We start from the raw sequence: 20,180 nt of genomic DNA, 5'->3' as shown, positions 1-20,180 counted from the left end.
GAGGGAGCGACATGCGATATCGATCTTGATCTATGTCTGTGGTAAACATAGCTTATGAGCGCTACGAAACGTCAAATAAGTACTCATTACTATGAAAAGTGAAGTCGGGTCCATAAAGTTAATATACCTAGCGGAATAGAGCAACAATCTCGAGCTGTCAAACGTAACCGAAATTGATTTCATCTGTGTGTAAAAATATGTGTACGTATACACTAACACAAGCATGATTGAACATGAATTCTACGAGATTAAATTGTCAACGTGTGGCACGTGCCGACTGGACGTCAAAAAAAGAGTGCTGCTGTCATGTACCACACGTCTCTTTTTACCACGCAGTGTTACTGATAGTGACATCTCTCTTGCTCAGGCCTTTGTTTCTCTATTCCGCTAGGTATATTAACTTTATGGTCGGGTCCATGTCTGTCATTTGCCCGATTAATGTTAATCGGACATACGGATATTCGTATCAGCGTATTACGTATCGAGCCCCGTATGAAGTTGTGTATGCCTAGATTTCCTATGTATTTCCACAATAGGTTCTTTGATGATTGGACACAAACCGACACGACATGCCGATCATATTATTTTATAATATTAGTATTCGGCCACATATTATTATGCGGTCATGATACGCGTCGGCGATACGGTGCAAATGATACATATAATATATTCTGGACCTGCCTTAAAGTTTCGCGTCGCTCTGATGCAGCGTAGTGTCGCTTTGTGTGATCTCACCTTAATATAAATATCCTGCTCACGATATATAAACTGTAAAGGTTGCGCATTGCAAACTCTGCCTTGGCTAAGTTCTATTGCCTACAAAATAGAATCAGCTATGATACAGAATTTCGAAAAACGTTGGAAAACTTCGTGGAAAACCTAAAATGCATATTTTAGGTCACTGGAGTGTACAGCTGCAGAAATCTAAATTGAAAGTTAGAAGTTAGAACATTTTTTTTGCTTATTTATTCCGAAAGTGAGAAGATACTTTTAAAAGCTTTTATATAATTCACCAGCTGTGCCCCGCGGTGTTAACCGCGGTTTAAGTGACATAATATAATAAATATAATAAAATGATGATGAATGTAATTTGCATAATAGCATATTATGCTTTCCATTCTTAAAACAACGTTGACTCTCCCAAACTTGTATCTATAAAGACTCCGGAGTTCTCTCAGCACCTTCCGAACCATTGATGCAATATCTTACTTTTTGGTAGCAAATGCTTAGAATACTGCTCACGGAACCGAAGTCACCACATGTTTCCATATAAATTTCGAGGAGTTCCCTCGATTACTTTTAGATCCCTTCATCAAGTCACCACTTTTATGAATATTGCACCAAATTCGGATAATGACCTATACACCAAGAGAAACATTTTGAAAATCGATTCACAAACGGCGGAGTAATCGCTGAACATAAAAAAACGAATATAACACCTCCTCCATTTTCAACGTATAAGCTATTTTATTGTAAAGTTTCATTAAAATCCGTTCAGTAGTTTTTGCGTGAAAGAGTAACAAACATCCATACATCCATACATCCAAACTTTCACCTTTTTATCATATAAAGTAGGAAGTAGGATAAAATAAAACAGTTCATTAAAGTATTTTAATTTTGCAACTTGTTCTAAATAAGCTATTTCATAAAAGGACATCTCTTTTCTTTTCTTCAGTATGCCTAATGAGCCATGACTGAGGATATAATATAAATAGTATACAGTAAATCACCTTTAACATCTTATATATATACTACACTGACCGATACGCGCATACTCGTGTGATTTCAGATAACTTTAGGTCCGGTTGCAAAACTATTACTAACAAGCAGTTTTGGGTGCACGTAAAACTTGCCACTGTTGCACGAACTCGGTTTTAAGAACAAGGTCAGTCGTGTATAGCCACAATTTAAATCAATAAGTACTAATATTACAAAATATGTTCGATACGCTTCCACACGAAAATAACCGATCATGAAGAAACTTTTTACACTTGCATTATTATGAAGAACTATTCTAATACCGCAAAAATTTTTTAATTCAAAAAATGACAAATTTTTTCACATTTAATGTAAAAAAATGATTTTTCAAAATTATACCCCCTAGGTCATTGATAGCTTCACTTTATTTACTTTAACTATATTTGTACAGTCGAATTAATCAGGTGACACTACTGTATACATTTGTATTATGTCGTGGAAGAATGTTGAAATTTGTAATCCCTGCTCTCGCCTTGGATTGTGACAAAAAGGTCGTTTTCTCTCCACCGTCTCAACAACCTGGCTCTAATGCTACAAGAATCGCTTACCTACATTCCACCATTTTTGTTGGAATAAGGAATACATAAGGTACGAAGACGCTATACTGTATCTTTAATTTTGTAGCCGGAGAACTGCTAGATAAATAAATAGAAGTTAATTACAATACAATAACATAAAAATAAACCGGGCTACTAAATACTATAATATTCTATTTCAGAATACTATTTTAGTCTGACAACACCCAATATTTTTAGGATAATCTTTCCATTCTCTTCACATTTTTACTAGGATTCCGTACCCAAAAGGTACGTAAGACTGTATGTAAAATTTTCACAGATTGTGTATTTATGTTGTAGATAACAACTACCTAATACTTAAAAAATATATATTTAAGAGATTTTTTGGGCCTTTTTTCCTCGTAATCAATAATGGGAACAGGTAGGCACTTGAAATATTCACAAAACCTTTAATTATTTATTAAAGCACAAAACTTTAATAAATAATTTAATTAAACTAAAATATAATTAACATTAATTAATACCCATACAAAAAACACTAACGCTTTCGCTCTATAACTGTAGAAACCCGTCTTGCGCGAGTCCGAATCGCACTTGCCTGACTTTTTTTGTTTGTATTTGGTACAATTATTGTCCGTTAAAGCAGTAATAAATAATTTATTTTATATTATACCTAACTATCTCTGTCAGCTCGCACTTGGCAAATTTTTCGTATGCGACAACGCAAAAGGCTCATTCCTTTTTTTAAATTTTAACGAACAATAGCTTCGTACCCGACTGGAGATTTTACACGTCATTTAATAATTTCGGCTTTTCATACATGATAAAACCCTACGAACCCTAATAGCAAGGGCTTACTGTCTTTAATAATGAATTTTTATCAGCGCATCACGAATTACATTGTTAGGAGATTATATAAATGAATCTATAATGGATTTAAAAAATTAGTAGTTAGATGATGATATTTTAGTACCCACTTACTTGTTGCTAGCAAGGTCTTTAGGAGTGACAAAATATGAAACATTTCTCGAATTTACTGAATAGTCAACATTTAATTTGTCGCGCGTCGCTAAAAACATTTTAATAGTACTACTATTTAAAAATTTACATAATATTTATAAAATTCAAATATTCGTAAAGTATATTATGAAATGTATTTGAGAGGTTTTGAGGCCTCTTAGCTAAGCTCAATGCTCATGCTCCTTGAGTGAGGAGAGCAATACTTCCAACGATTTTCTCAAGTTAATTACGAGAACATTTACTCTTGTTGTGTAAATAATGTAAATTATGTTTTGTATTATACTGAGTCTTAGGTTATGAAATAAGGACAGGAATAAGGGCCAGGCCACAACAGTGCGTTGCGGCGTCGCATCGTAAAAATCTACGACGTCGCAGAACGCATCGTGGAAATTTGTGACGCGATAGCGAGATTTCCGCTGACATTTTTGCGTTGTGACAACGCATCGCATTTCTGTGCGATGTTGGTTTTGCGATACGACGCCGCAACGCAGTGTTGGGGCCTGGCCCTAATTGAGCAATCTATTTTGATGCTTTTGTGTTTTTGTCAAACGAATTTTCTGTGACACCACCTGAAATACCTTGTAGTCTAAGAGTAAAAGTAGCACACTCCAAATTAATGCCAGCTATAATTGTTTCATTTGCCGTTGATGCAATGGGCAATCATTATTCCCAACGAGGTTTACCGCAGGAACCTTTGTTGCGAATGGTGAACTACGCCTACTACGTAGCCTAACACTCGCTCTCACTGCTACACTCAGAATGGAACATTAATTACTTAAATGGTAGCGAAGTAAGTAATTCAACATTTTGATATAAGCTAAGTATACATTATTATCTGTCAAAGTCTGAATAAAATTGAAGGTTAATCATAATTAAATGTCTCTGAGTACGGGGGTCAGTCTATTAGCGGTCACCTCCTGCCGGTCAATTCAGACCGCAACGCGACGCGTAGGTGCATTTCTAAAGTACTGAATTGACAGATTTCGTGAACATGAGACGTCTTGCAAATCTGCCAAATCCATACCACAATTCTGTCTACTCTGTCCATACTAGAAATGCATATCTATGCGGCGCTTTGCGGTCTGAATTGACCCTAAGTGACGTTGCCATCAGCTGGCGACTTGGGCATGATAGTGATTAGCCCATCAATCCCCATGCGGCACCCCGCACCCAGCTGTCGCATAACAATTGAAAATCTATTTTGTCTACGATTCCCACGATCGAGGTATTAAGGTCACATAATATGATAGGTCAACGCGACGCCAAACTAGATTGACATAGCTGCGAGGAGTACTATCGTTCCCACGACTCTACCTTGACCGGGAGTGGAGCACCATGGGGGATATATCATATACCCCGCGTCTGAGAAGTCACACATACGAGGGCTGCTATTTATGTATCCGGAATTAAAAAAAGAAACAAACATATATCATTTAATATGGTTTTATTGCTTTTCAAAATATTCGCCGCGATGATCGACACACTTTTGCATACGCTGGAACCAATTTTCATAGCACTTTTTCCATTCTGATTGAGGTATCTCCAAAACGTGCATTTTGAACGCATCAACAGCCTCTTCGCGGCTCGAAAAACGTTGACCACGTAATTCGTTCTTCGCGTATGGAAATAAAAAGAAATCGTTAGGTGCCAAATCAGGGCTGTACGGCGGATGACCAGTCAATTCGATCTTTTGACCCTCCAAAAACTGAGTTGTTTCAGCTGAGGTGTGACAGCTAGCATTGTCGTGATGTAATATGATTCTGCGTTGTCGGTTGTCCTTTCTTATTTCTTCAAAGACTTCTGGTAAACAAATGGTCGTATACCATGCAGAATTAACCGTTTTACGATTCTCTAATGGCACTGTAGCCACATGTCCATTAATTCCAAAAAAACAGGCGACCATTTGCTTCAAAGTACTTTTTGCACGAGTAACTTTTGTTGGTTTCGGCTCATCTTGGAACACCCACACCGTTGACTGTTGTTTAGTTTCGGGGTCATATGCATAGATCCAAGATTCATCACCTGTGTAGATATTATAAACGGCTTTTGACGTACCACGGTTGTATTTTTTTATCATTTTTTTGCACCAATCGACACGAGCCCGTTTTTGATCGATTGTCAAGTTGTGCGGAATCCAACGCGAACATATTTTTTTTACAGCCAAATGTTCGTGTAATATCTTATGTATGCTCGTCATACTTATGCCTAAGGACGCCTCTATCTCGCGATATGTAACATGACGATCACGCATTATTAGTTCCCGCACAGCATCTATATTTTGTGGGACAACAGCTGTTTTTGGGCGACCTTCTTTATTTTCATCCGTGAGCATAGACCGCCCACGATTAAACTCACTGTACCAGTGATAAACAGTGGTTTTGATGGTGCTTCATCTCCAAAAGTTGCGGTGAGTTGAATAAAGCACTGTTGTTGATTTAGCCCACGCCGAAAATCGTAGTAAATCATTGCACGAAAATGTTCACGCGTTAAATCCATGGCAAATGAAGACACGCAATTTTCAAAATGACGCCACAATGGAAAAATAATTGACAGTCACATGAAACAAAATGTATTCTTCAACCAAAGAGTTATATTTTCAAATGTTGTAATTACTTTTTAAATATTGTTCTTGTAAGTGGCCAGTTCCGGATACATAAATAGCAGCCCTCGTACTCCGGCCATTTGCCGTAATTTTTGTGTGAGAAAGAGACTTAACGCGACCAAATTACTTAGGTCCGCCATCTGCCTAGGAATCAACTTCTCTGTTAGTACATGACAATTGACAAGTAAATAAAAAAGCACCAGTTTCAGATTGAATACGCAACGCACGTTCCCTACAACGGATCAATCAAAGGAAGTTTACAAAAAATATTTTTCACACTGGAATTTTGTAACAAACAAAACGTTTATATTCTTGTGGCGAGCGACCATTAATTACAAACTCAGACTCAGTTCCAAAATGTTGGTGTACCAGATATTTGTTACATTAGCTGCAGCTGCTACTTCTGTGATGGTATGGTTTTTATATACAAAAAATACACATTATGCGCTACCAAAGAAAGGTGGACCAACGTGTTTTGGTCGGATTACGTCAAGCCCAGCCGAAAGATCATGAATAATTTCGACTTGATATAGCCCAACCGAATAAAGTAGGTGGACCAACGTGTTTTGGTCGGATTACGTCAAGCCCAGCCGAAAGATCATGAATAATTTCGACTTGATATAGCCCAACCGAATAAAGTAGATCTGATAAATGCTAAGTGCTATGAACCAATTTCTATGAGGGTAGGTTGAGTGAAATTACCTCCAAGGAGTTCACGACATGACCTAACGTACTTTTAGGTCATTTTGATAGACAAAAAGCATATTACGTAAATATCCAGCTCACTTAACTTGTGCTTGAAAACGAGATTAATTGAAGATATTTAAAAGAGACATCACTATGCCTAGTTTAAGTGGGCCCCTAGACGATCAATTTTATTGTGCAAGAAATGTTGATCCTTTTCAAAGTTCCTAACCAAATTATTTTACTTCGTAATAACATCTCTTGGGAATAACCATTCCTTATCCAGTCGCTTATCGTGGTAACACAAACATAATCTATCTTTTCCAGGGAGGCATACCAGGGACGTTCTTCTGGCGACCGAGACTGGGACTCGACCTCTCTATTCCCTCAACAGGTAAGCCATGCAACAGGGTTACTCTTATTACTATGGCAATAGAGCCTCAAAATGTAAAGATAGGATATGGTGTCTGATGCCAAAAACGTGTGAACACCTTTAAAGTTTGAACCTAATTATTATGGCGAAATTATGGTTGAATTCAAATAAACTTGAAACAAAATTAGGGAATTTAGGTACACTGTTTATCATGGCTACACAGAAAACGCAATGATGGTAACGTGTGATGGGCCATAGGTCGATAAAAATATCACAGAGTATTTGCCTAAATACTTCAACTGTATACAACTATACGAGTACCTACATAAAAATATGGCTTGAAAGAATGCAAAATACCCTTTAAAAACGTTCACAGACGGGATAACCAGATTACATGGATTCATTTTTATTTCAGCATTTTAAAGTTTGCGCTACGTGTTTCCCTCGGTTTTTGTTGTGCACAGAAACATTTTGGTATGTTTTATTAAAATCAAAAATGTTAATAAATAACACTTAGGCCCGTATTTTTCGTCAGTACTTAAGAAGCGCCTCGGCCTCAAGGCGCGGTTCGCCTCTGTAATTGGTCCAAATTTTGACTGCCAACGAATCACAGAGCCTGAAATGTTCCTTGAGGCCGAGGCGCTTCTTAAGTACTGACCAAAAATACGGGCCTCATTCTACGAATAATTATAAGTCACCTTGTCTTTGTCTAACACGTCATTGAAAAAATCACGCGATCGAGAAAAACATACCTTGAATTTTTATACGCTACGTAAGTAAAATATGTTTTTATTAGTAACGGGGTTGAGATTTTCGAAACCAAATATATTATATATAATATTAAAGAAAATTCAAAAAAAGTCCTTAAATACATTCATTACTGTTAAAAAAGAGGAGGTCGAGATTTGGTCTCTACTATAATAGAGCTAGTCGATTTCACGTAACATACAAACATTTTAACTGAAATATTATGTATACCGAGTATGCACTTAATATCGTCTCCAAGAATATATTTAAATAAGCTATGAGTTTTTACTGCCGTTTAAGCTTGAAATCCTCACTCGGTTTAAGTTTTAAATGATTAAGTAAATTGATTTTTATTTTGGAAAAAGTCCTTTCAATCAAACCTAAGTAATCATGAAATTTCTTATCACAAAAATATCTTTCCAAAGAGATTTTCTTAGAAAATGAGACGGGACTGTAATAAAAATCAGATTTTGTAGCTCTATCTAATATAACTATTCGGTCTTACCACAAAAGATTTAAACATCGATTGAACAGTTGTTTTGAGACTATTTTGTACTGATTTTTTTTCTAATCAACTGTTCAACAAGTGTTTAAATATTTTGTAGTAAGACCGTAAATATCTTAAAAGATATAAAGGGTATCTCGATTTGTAATATTTAAGTAGAAGATAGAACCTATTGGTACATAGTAAAGTAGTATGAAAGGGTACTCTAAATCAGCGGTCCGCAACCCTGGAGCCGCGACGATATTTTTGGGGTCGCTAAAAAAGGCAACAAAGTCCTGCAATTTCATTATAAATCCAAAATAAATAAACTCTTCAATATAAATAATTTACGTAATAAAAACAGCTAACTTCGTTACCAGAACCAACTTTTGCATTTGTTAACTAACGGCCGTTCCCAATATTTGATCTATCTCTGGTTTTGCCCTACTAGAGATAGGAATAGCTCACAATTGACATAAAATATATGTCTCCAATGTCTAATGTGAGCTATTCCTATCTCTAGTAGGGCAAAACCAGAGATAGACCAAATATTGGGAACGGCCGTTAGTGATTTTTTTCTGGGGTCGCTCATAACTCTCTTTATAATTTTTGGGTCGCAATATCAAAAAGGTTGCAGACCGCTGCTCTAAATAAGGTACCTACTATTAACTAATAAAAACAGGGAACTCTATTGTTAACTTTCAAGTCCCATTTTAAGCAAACCTTAAAATAAATGTAATTTGATTATTTATACCCATACGCTCATTATAAAAACGAAAGTATGTCTGTTACCCACTAACCTCCATTATACAAGTACGCTGGACTGATGATACCATGATGATACCCTTTGAAATGACAGATATTTTTTGTGCCTATTTGAAGCGGAATCAGCTCCCCCATTATTAGGGCTAGGAACTAAATTTAACGTAAAAATAACGTTTGAAAGTCGCCATCATGTCGCCATATTGGCGCTGATAGCAGTAGTGGGAGTATTTGGAACTAATACTAGTGATGTACAATTGTCTTTTCTATTAACGATGAAATGTTTCCAGATTCAGATTATGTCGACCATTAGGACAAAAATATTAAATTGAATAATACAAACGCTACATATTTGTATTAAAGATTACAGACTTCTTCTCCGTAATTTAGATAGGCGTAATAAATTAACAACGATTTTATACGTAGATAACGTGAAGTAACAGTACATATTATATATAATTCATTTATTTTTACCAGTTAGCACTACGAAAAACTAAAAACAAAACTGAAGATAAGCTTCTAACGAAAACTTTATTGTATTGTATTTTCTAATTTCATTTCTAATATTATCAAAGTAGTGCTACAGTGTATCGTATTAAAGCTGAACAAAGCTGAATAAGTGTTCTGTGTTATTAGACCATAACTAATCTCATCATTTATATAATATTATAAAGCGGAAGAGTTTGTTTGTTTGAACGCTCTAATCTCAGGAACTGCTGGTCCAATTTGAACAATTATTTCAGTGTTAGACAGCCCATTTTATATATTTTATTACGCTGAGACTAATAGAAGCTAAGAAATAGAGGAAAATGTGGAAAAGGCGGGGGAATGTATAATGTGAAGGATTATATAGGCTATTTTTTGTGGACCAATTTGTCTGTGTAATTAGATATGTACGTGGGAGAAGCCGCGCAGTCTAGTAATATTATAAAAGTTCCCTATTTAGTTATGTATCTAGCAAGCCATTTTTTTTCGATTTACTTTATCTCATATGATTTTCGCCATTTGGCGCTGATTGCAGAAGTGTGAGGGAAATTAACTAATTGAATAATGCGATCCATAAATAAATATGGAACGTTTGAATACATTTTTTATTGGGGTGGAGTAGACCACGTAAGGTATTTATAAATAATAAAAATATATGTGCGATACTTTATCATAATATTTTATTAGTTACCGTTACACAGTTACAGTCTGTCAAGAAAGAGTAGACGCTGAAATAAATTTTCCAAACATAATCACGATCTAATGGTAGTTTTGCGCCTTGTATTTTCACAGAGAACGTTTGTAGTTTGTACACTTCAAATAGTAACGGCAAGCGGTAGTAGCAATTTTCGGACGCCAACCAGGCTTTTCAATTTTTTTCAACCATAATTCCAGTCTTCCTTCGTCAGATGGAAACCTGTCTGTATAAAAATCGGTTATCGGAGATTTCAATACAATTATTATAGATATCGATAAGTTTTATCGACAGAAAACTCCCACTATTGAATTTTATTGTTTATCAAAAATCGGTAAAACAAAGGTAAATATATTGTGGTGAATACGGTATAACAAGATTAGTGCCACATTTTTAAGTGCCTATATTATCAATAAAAGTTTAATATCGTAGAAATGAGCTGTTAAAATCACTTACTTGTGAAATGTAACCCCACATCCCTTTTTGTACCGTGTTTTACATATTATATACTTAATCGCGTAAAACCTTTTAAAACACTTTAAAAAGACGAAAACTATTCGAACGATTAAGCCATAGAGAATTAAAATAAATACATACCAATGGTTACGTCGAATTTAGTTCTCGGTCCTTATAATGGGGGCGCTGATTCCGCTTCAAATGGCACAAAAAAAAGTGGGTACCTATCATAGATCCAGCGTACTTGTATAATGGAGGTCAGTGCTGTTACCTCTTGCCGCTTTAACTTCTGAACCGATTTTAATTAAAGATTTTAGGTACTAAGAAATTAAAAATAAACTTTTTGTAACGTACAGACGTACAGTCGTAGATTTCGGTTGATCAATGCATTACATTTCCATCATGATACGAACTCTGCGGGTCATCATCACCCATCAACAGTGATCAATCATTGTTCAGTCATGATTGATGAAACATATTGATAAATCCATGGAAAATACCCATATGCCAAATGATTCCTGTTTATTATAAATTATGTCCACACTGTGCACTTTCATCTTCTTTTCGTCATCAACTTTCATATTGGCGCATTCAATAATTGAATGCGTCAAGGAACGCAACGGATACGGTCAGAGGGCATGCGTCGCGGGCATGCCTAACGTTCGCTGTTGACTGCGCTATAACGCATGCCCTTGACGAACAGAAAAAGTCAAAGCTATAGGTAATGTCAAATCTGTGCTGTCGAGCTTTTTCCGCAACTTCTTTGGAGTCTTTATTAAACGATAGTTCAACCGATACCACAGAATACATATTAGTACACCCATACGTATTATTATTACTGGAGTTCGCCCAATGGTCGAAATTCGACCTTAGTTACAACGACATTTGGACTACTACCTATATTTTGTAAAAAAAATATTGACTTTATCATATTTTTTTCAACTCTTATCTCTGGGACTCAGCTGATCTCAGACTGGCCGTGTAAGCATTGTCTAATAGTATCTTAGATTGTCAACTTGTTGTCAACAGACTTCAACCATAAATAAAAGAGTATAATTCGTATGTTGTCACTCAAAAATCTGTCATTTCTCATGTGTGTGTGTTGTAGTGTGTGTAATGTTTTATTTGTTAAAAAAATGTATGATAAAAGCATAACTTCAAAATAATATTAGTTCGATGCACTCCTTCGCCATATAAACTATAACTGTGCAAAATTTCATTCACCTACGTTTCTCCATATTTTGTCAAAAGGGATACAAAGTTTTGGCCTCACGTATTAATATATATACTTAGTTAATAGAAATATGATATTATTAGTGTGTATAATCTATATTATATATAAAACTCAAAGGTGACTGACTGACTGATTGACTGACATAGTGATCTATCAACGCACTGTCCAAGCCACTGGACGGATCTGGCTGAAAGGCATGCAGTTAGATGTTATGACGTAGGCATCCGCTAAGAAAGGATTTTGATAAATTCCGACCCCAAGGGGTTCAAATAGGGGATGAAAGTTTTTATATAATAATACGTCTTCTTAACGCGAGCGAAGCCGCGGGCAAAAGCTCGTATGATTATAATATTAGTGTTGGGATAATAACTACTACTACTACGAATAATAAAAACTAAGGAATCGTAACTCCCATACTAGTCTATTACCGTTTTAAATTTGGTTCCTTTTTATCTGTCATGTAACGTCAGCCTAGTACCGCTCAAGTTCACCTAAATATTGCAAATGTATTGAAATGTGTACCTGAGGTACACTTTTTTGACAAGTATTGTAGAGCATGTTTTTGACGGAGTTACTTTTCCTTAGTTTTTATTATTCGTAGATTGTCTCACTAGACTAAAATAGATGTCCTACAAATTCGTTGCATCCAGATTCGTTTGTTTTGGAATCGTATCGGGTTTATTCAAAAAGCGTACGCGCTCAAAGTAAAAACCGATAAATTTCATCTAAATTGGTTAAGGCGACGCCTTGATAATTTGGCTGTAGCGATATCGATTTTTCTCAGCAATGACTAAAGCTAAGAAATTAAAGTTTATTGTCCGTATATAACACGATTGGTCATAACACGATTGGCCAACTTTTATAACACAGAATAATCAATCAAAAAGACCTCTATAAAAAAAGGGATTCTAATTTTGCCAACAGAGGAGAGTGATTTAAGCTTCCAAAATTTGTACATAGATTGGTTCAAGCATACACTTTAATTTGCCCATAGCTTATATGAAATGTATTTATGGTTTTTAAATACGCGACAAAAACCATTTTGTCGCTTACGCCCTTTCCATTCCCTGCTGTTTCAGCAACAAGCAATCTAAAACATATTTAACACGGTTTTTACTTTAACGCGGCGTCACCTTAAACTGCTCAAGCAAAGCTACCAGACAGAATACTGATAGTAACACTTTTTTTTTTATTATAAAATTGTGGCCGTCTATGGACTGTTCGTCCATATCCTTTTTTTGTTATTTTATTATTTAGATTTTTCGCACCAAGGATAGTTGAAATAATATTATGAATTTCAATTAATTGTGGTCCATCAATTTTTTTTAAATTGTTTTATAAATTACATAATAATAATAATAATGTTTTGAACGGTGAGGTCCCAGCCGGTGTGGCGGCCAGTACGTCCGACATTTTCCGATTTCCTTAGATTTTATGCTGCTTCACCCTTTGCTTTTAGATGTTGTGACATTGGCTTTATGGAGAAGGGTCACTCAAGCTGGTTGGAGTTTCTAGGGTGTTAAAGAGATATCGTTCTGTGTCGAATCTACCCGCCATGTGGCTTAGGACTTTATCGTTCCTGTCTTTTAAAGCCATTTTTATGTTATAATATTTTATGTGTTCGGTTGACACCTCCGTGGCTCTTTTTATGAAGCTTGCCACAGCGTCTCCATCAGTGTCAGTGTAATAGACACAGGTGTTAGTGTGCCGGGATATGGCTACAACTGCATGAGGAACGCTGTCATGGATTGCCAGCTTTCGGGACTTGATCTGTATGATGATCACCGAGGGACTCGTTAATCCCTGAGCTTCATGGATTGTGAGGACGCGAGAGTCCGTTCCCGATCCATAGCCTGTATTAGTGAGGGCTGCTTTCTCCTCTTGTGTGTGGACAAGATACAGGGTATTTAGATTGGTTTTAGGTATTCTCGCTCCTGTATACTTCATTAGCTTTAGGGACCGCACAATTTCCTTCGATGAATAGATGTTATTATAGACCATGCTTAAGGTGTATGCCACATCCATAGGGCCCCTGTGTGTGCAAGACAACTCCTGGGTGATGCTGGTTACCAGGTTTGGACGAGTGTAATTAAGTTTAAAGAGATTTTCACGCTCTATAAACGCGAGTTGGTTAATATCTCCAATGAGGATGACATCGTTGGCGGTCGTTAACTGATTCGCCATGACGATTGAGCCGAAATGGTTCATGAGGGCCTCGTCAACTATCAACCTTTTGTAGGTTTCTTTTGTCCCATTTACCAGCAAAGAGGCCATGGTACGAACTTTATCTTTAACTTTGTTGCCAGTTCGTAGCGATAGCCTTTGCTTTAGATCCTCGGCTGCTTCGATTGTCGTTGTTATTATAACGTCTGTTTCCTCATTGAAGTTATTAATGATCCAAGTTGTCTTCCCACATCCAGGAACCCCATTGATCCACGAGTAGTTGATAGGTTTCGCGAATATATCCCAGTCCGCGCTGGATTCGGGGTCCCCAGATAAGACTTCTGCCATTTCTAGTATCCTGTCTTCCAGCATTATTCTGGTACATTCCGCTATTACCAGTATTGGATCCTCAGATTTTGTGATAAATATGAGTGTTCCCGTGCGTTTTGTCTCATCCTCGCATAATATCGATAGTAACACTTTAGCAGATATTTAAATCGCACAGAATAGATTGGATTTGTAGAATTATCATGTCATTTCTTTCCAGAGAGCACTGTCGCGGTAAATTTACCCACGAAGGAGAACATTCGCGAAGGGTTGGTGGTCCTGATAGATGGGTACGAAGTGGGTATGACGGTAGTGGGCCTGTGTGCTGGGATATCGGGGACCACCACATATCCCCACCTCAACCCCCTGTCCGCGTACTTCTACACCAACGCGTACAGATGGGGGCTACGGCATTTTAGCATGTGAGTTACTAGAAGAATGCGCCAACTTCGTTGCGCCAAAATGTTATCGCGCGGGAACCGTACATTTTTCCGGGACTCAAAGCATCTCTGTATGTAAGAAGAGGTAACAGACGGACACACTTTCACATTTATGATATTACATAATATTATGGATGGCCACCTTGCCCTAGCAATTTAATGCAATCAAGTATTAGTTTTCAAATATTCCACTCCATTGATAAAGTAAAATTAATACTGGATACATAGAGACATGTTTCTACACTGCACAAGTTCTTGGGAAGTGAGAAACAGCTAACCACGTAATCTTAACGTTATCACCCACATTTTGGGATGTAACTATTTTGAATGTTACAAAACAATCTAACGTCTAACTACTTTAACTCGTAAATATTTACCTACTACTTAATATCATAAATGCGAAAGTGTGTCTGTATGTCTGTAACCTCTTCACGCCTAAACCACTGAAACGATTTTGCTGAAACTTGGTATGGAGATACTATGAGCCCGGGAAAGGATAAGTTAATTGTTAAATAAGTTAAAAACGTAAAAAATTTAAAATATTTACGGTTTTCGCGCGATAAACTTATTTGGCGCAACGGAGTTGTTCTAGTCAACGAAATCAATACTCTAGACTCTAGTCTATACTCTATACCAGCCTTTTCTTGTGGGCGCTGAAGGTCTGAAGGGACCAAAAAAAAAAATGAAGGCGATGTGTAGAAGCTTGGGGGTAATATAATTTGAAACAAAATTTCATGAAAATTTACTTTTATTAATCTGACTAAAAATATATTTTGTTTCCAACACTTCATTTTGCGCAGAGTTATAGGTAAGACGTTTTTAATTCCCAGGTGCCAGGAAAATTTACGTTTATTTTATCTTCCAGGGGGAGACAGTTGTCCCCCCCCCCCCCCCCCCAGCCCCTGCCTGGGTACGGTCACGGTTTTTACCTAGATACTCCCACAACCCCAAGTTAGAATACTATTGAATACTTACATGTCTTTTCCCAGGATTCCGGTATGGCTAGGAGGTCAGGGTGGCCACTACTGCGATACTCACAAAGTCTGGAAGAGGAGGTTTTTCTACATGGATGAGTTCGTCCCGCAATGGATGAGGCACATGCTGCCATTCGTCAAGAAGGAGGAGTGGGAAAAAGAGGAATTGGAGTTTAAAAGGTTCAAGAAGTACGCGGAACCCGCCTTCGGAAAACACTTTAAATATCCGACGAAAAAGTTCAGGGATTGGATATCACAGGAGACCAAAGAAACGGTCGAAGACGATGTGATATCGTCTAGTTCGCAAGACGTGTGATAATTTTAATAATTAAAACGAATGTTCCTAGTCAAAACGTTTTCTTTATCTTTACAGAATCGCAGATCAAAATGTACGGAATCGAAATACTTAATATGAGTCGAAACTCGAATGTCGACTTTATTTTAACGAACTGTGTGTGGTAATGTGGAAGTTAACTCCATAAGGTCTAATGGAACCAAAATAAAATTAGGTGTGCCACAAGGGTCCATTTTAGGGCCTTTTCTTTTTGTCATCTATATAAATGATTTACCTTATCTTGTTAAAGATAAGCATGAGAATTGAGATAGTACTTTTTGCTGATGACACTTTACTAATTTTTAATGTGAAGAGGCGACAATTTAATTATGACGAGGTAAATAGTGCTCTCTCAAAAATAGTACATTGGTTTAATGCTAATAATTTACTTTTGAACTCTAATAAAACAAAATGTTTAAAATTTATCTTGCCAAATGTTAGGCAAGTACAAACCAATGTACTATTAAATGATGAGAAAATGAATTTAGTAGACACCACCGTATTCCTAGGCATAACGCTGGATTGTAAGTTACAATGGGGTCCACATATTGCGAAACTGGCAGATAAGCTTAGTTCTGCAGCATTTATACAATATTTGTGCTGCAGAAGCGAGCTATTCGTTCTATTTATAAGATGTCGTCTTTGGAATCTCTGAGAGAAAAATTTAAAGAAATAAGAATTCTGACCGTCACATCTCAATACATTTTGGAAAATCTCTTAAGTATATGTTAGAAAGAACATAAATGTTTTCAAAAAGAAAAGTGATAATCATAATGTAAATACTAGAAATAAGAACAAGTTAGCAATACCAATGTTCAGACTAGCCAAAATAAGCAAATCCTTTAAAGGCCAATGTATACGCCTATACAATAAAATCCCAGAAAATGTTCAAAATCTACCTTTAAACAAATTTAAAAAGCAGTTAAAGAACGTTTGTGTGCTAAACCGTATTATAAGGTCAATGATTTCTTCGAGGACAGCACACCTTGGGAATAGGGTGGCTCCATGCAGGTTACTTTTCTTTTAATTTTTTTACATAGCTGTAAGCCATAACATTGTAATTTTCCATTTTTTTAGTAAAAGATGGCCCCGTGCGAGTTTCTTACGCCGGTTCTTCTCGGCGGGGTAGTTCCCGAACCGGTGGTAGGCATTTAGGCAACGTAGTTTCTTCGTTCGACTTTCAAAAAGTGTATCACGATACCCATTTTGAATAAAAAGATATTTTATTTTTTATTATGAACGCTTGTCAATTTTGTAAATTTTGAATTTAAGAAAACGATACAGAAAAAGTCTTGGGTTAATAGGATGTTCTATTATTTACTTACCTTTTACTGTTTTACTACTTTTAGAAACTGTAGGTACATATTTTCGCTCTAATCTAAAGTGCTTTTTATAATCTCCACCAATCTAAATCCCGTCCATTAGATTCGGGGCTTAATCGATGCGAGAGGAAAATGCTTATTTTCCGCGATAAAAGCAGAATAAAGCATGCATGCTTCCTCGTGATCTTGTCTATATTATGATACATAACTTTACTAAATTTCGGAGCGTATTCGATGCAAGCAAATGATCATGTAAACATTTATAATATTAGTACAATTTCCACAGTACCTATGTAAAGGAATTTAAAAAAATCCCTCCATTTCAAACAACTCAATCGTTCTTAACACTCCAATTATAGCATACAATATTACCTATGTTTTCTTCGAAAGATCCCTAACCTAATAAGTTAATGCATTATGCAATTATCCAAAATTTTCAATACACAATCTCATGATGAGGTCACATTAAAAGGGTCACCTTTAATTACCATAACCAGCAGCGGCGATAGGAAGGGGGTGGGTCGACGCTGGGCAACCACCCAGGGTGCCGGATCAGCACCCGTCCCTGGGCGCCAAAGAATTCTCGCCCAGGTAATGCTAAAACCGGTACTGACCATAACCTTCAGTAACAGTCAATTTAAATGTAAAAGGTCACTTTAACCTACATGTTTTCTCTGGATCTTTTTGAATCATTCGACGGCCCTTACTTTCAGCTTAATGGCGCATGCCACTTTAACCTTTCCAAAGCTAATGGGGGTTACATTTTGTGATGTAACGAAAATCTCTTGATCGTTTCTTCGGATATTCTGCACGCTATTAGTTTGTGCTAGAAGGACTGATTTTGATATAAGAGTAAATAAGATACGCTCTTAAATAATAATAAAGTTATTTATTTGCTCAAAGTACAGTTAAATTTGATTTTAATGTATTCGTTGCTAAATACATAAGTTTTAATATTTTTATGGTACTTAAAATAGGACAACATGTGTTAGAAGTAAGCTCAATAGCTTACTTCTAACACAACCCACAGGCTTTCAATTTGAGTAATGGAAAATACTTATAGATAAATTAAACCTTACGCATTCGATCATGGGCGTACCCAGGTTCTGGGCCAGGGAAGGGGCAAATCAGATTTTTCATAAGCTAGGTGTTTATAAAGAATAAAAAATTAATAATTTTTAGTTGTAAAAATATTGTATTGCAAACAAATGGCAAAAATTCGTTCTTAATTTTTTATTTTTATAGATAAAAGTACTAGATAATATACTTAGTAGGGACGTCAACATGATCCAGGGGGGGGGGGGGGGGGGGGCAGCTGCCCCCCCCCCCCCCCCCTCGGTACACCCATGCATTCGATACTTATGTAGTGACCACAACAACTGCAAAGATCATTTAAGATTTTTCTTACAAGTGTGCACGAGGGTTCGGAAACGTTAATCTTCACGATCCTGTTCGTTAGAAACGCCATACATTTCCAAAAGAGCGATTTCATTTCGATTCCGCTCTGAACGGACCGAAATTATTCCTGGTTTTGTTCAAAGAGCAAAATGAAACAGCTCCTGCTCAAAATACCGGTTAGAAGTTAGAAGTTTGTACCGTTCGCGATTATGTTCGCTCCGCCCACTCACACACACAACGACACTCACCCATTGTGTACACATAAACAAGTTATGGCCTATTGGCTATTTGATGATGCACTAGAAAGGGATCGAAGATATCACTTCACTAGTTACTTTCCGCGAGGAATAAACCAGGTTAATTTCAGAAGCAATACCGCTCGCATCTCGGTTTCGCTCCGAGCGAACACGTCTTATCCAATAAATACCTGGTTAGCGTTTTAACCTGGTTAAAAAAATACCGGTTCGGTAGCCGAGCGACAACGTTTTTGTTATTATGTTGGATACACAAAACTTTGTTATTATGTTGGCAAAGAAGTTTCTTGGTGATACTTGGAACGCTGGTTTTAAAAATATGTGTAGTAAATTGTTAGCTGAAAGTATTGTCTCAAGAACCAAGTCCAACTGGGAGACCTAATATGTCATAAAGGTACTTCTACAGTGATTCTTATACGTCTTGATTATAAAGGTTATGATGATCCAGATTCTGCCAGAATTCAGTTTCGTTTGTCTCCAACAGCAAAATAAAGTTTTTAACAAAATAAAATAATTTTTACATGGACCAGTAATTTTGGAATTAGAAACCATTTTAACCCGCGGCAAAAAGATTATACTTATTTAGGTATAGCTGGTCTTTATAAGTTTTATATTACTTGTCTGTAGCTGCTAGCAGATGGCACTATATGAGTATAAATTTTAGGTTTATCATTGGGTAAGCTCCAACTGAAGTATGCCAGTGCCATCTATCGTCTCAGTACTGTATCGGCAGCCAATCAAATCTCGCCAAATCGCACCGACCAGAATGTATAATTATACGAACTTATTTGGTCACCATACAATATTTCAAGTGTGTATGGTATATGTTGGGTGGATCATACTGTCATACTCGATTTACACTCGCGCGAAACTTGGAAATCGCTCCCGACGCGAGCCCTGCGAGACGCGCCGCGAGCCGCGAGACGCGCCGTAGAGTGTAAACTCGAGCTCGCGGCTCGCCTCGCGGCGCGGCTCGCGTCGAGAGCGATTTCCAAAGGAGCTCGAGGGGGATGCGAGCTTTGTGTTTACACTCGCGCTTCGACGCGAGCTAGGAGACGCGCCGCGAGCCGAGCCACGAGACGCGAGTATAAATCTCGTATCATGAGTCCGACATGAGAGTGACGACACAGATGTCACCAAAAATTAAACC

The 20,180-nt window shown here is 37.0% G+C and overlaps 1 protein-coding gene across 1 annotated transcript; it reads left to right on the top strand.

The window, feature by feature from the left end:
• The first annotated feature begins 6,229 nt into the window (after positions 1 to 6,229).
• Positions 6,230 to 16,068, top strand: LOC121739370. The gene is made up of 4 exons (XM_042131812.1): positions 6,230 to 6,309; positions 6,910 to 6,976; positions 14,529 to 14,730; positions 15,738 to 16,068. The coding sequence occupies exons 1-4, from the start codon at positions 6,256 to 6,258 to the stop codon at positions 16,036 to 16,038; spliced, it is 624 nt and encodes a 207-aa protein (XP_041987746.1). The 5' UTR covers positions 6,230 to 6,255; the 3' UTR covers positions 16,039 to 16,068.
• The last annotated feature ends 4,112 nt before the right edge of the window (positions 16,069 to 20,180 follow it).

The sequence above is a fragment of the Aricia agestis genome, chromosome Z (genome assembly GCF_905147365.1).
Source record: "Aricia agestis chromosome Z, ilAriAges1.1, whole genome shotgun sequence".
NCBI classification, from domain to species: domain Eukaryota; kingdom Metazoa; phylum Arthropoda; class Insecta; order Lepidoptera; family Lycaenidae; genus Aricia; species Aricia agestis.
Note: the sequence above shows the minus strand (reverse complement) of the source record. Positions and strands in the feature narration are given on the sequence as shown.

Excerpts from the sequence above, each read along its gene's own strand:
- LOC121739370 (XM_042131812.1), top strand. The coding sequence starts at position 6,256 with ATGTTGGTGTACCAGATATTTGTTACATTAGCTGCAGCTGCTACTTCT. Across the intron at positions 6,977-14,528 it reads CCTCTCTATTCCCTCAACAG|AGAGCACTGTCGCGGTAAAT; the intron begins GTAAGCCATGCA and ends ATTTCTTTCCAG. Across the intron at positions 14,731-15,737 it reads GGGCTACGGCATTTTAGCAT|GATTCCGGTATGGCTAGGAG; the intron begins GTGAGTTACTAG and ends GTCTTTTCCCAG.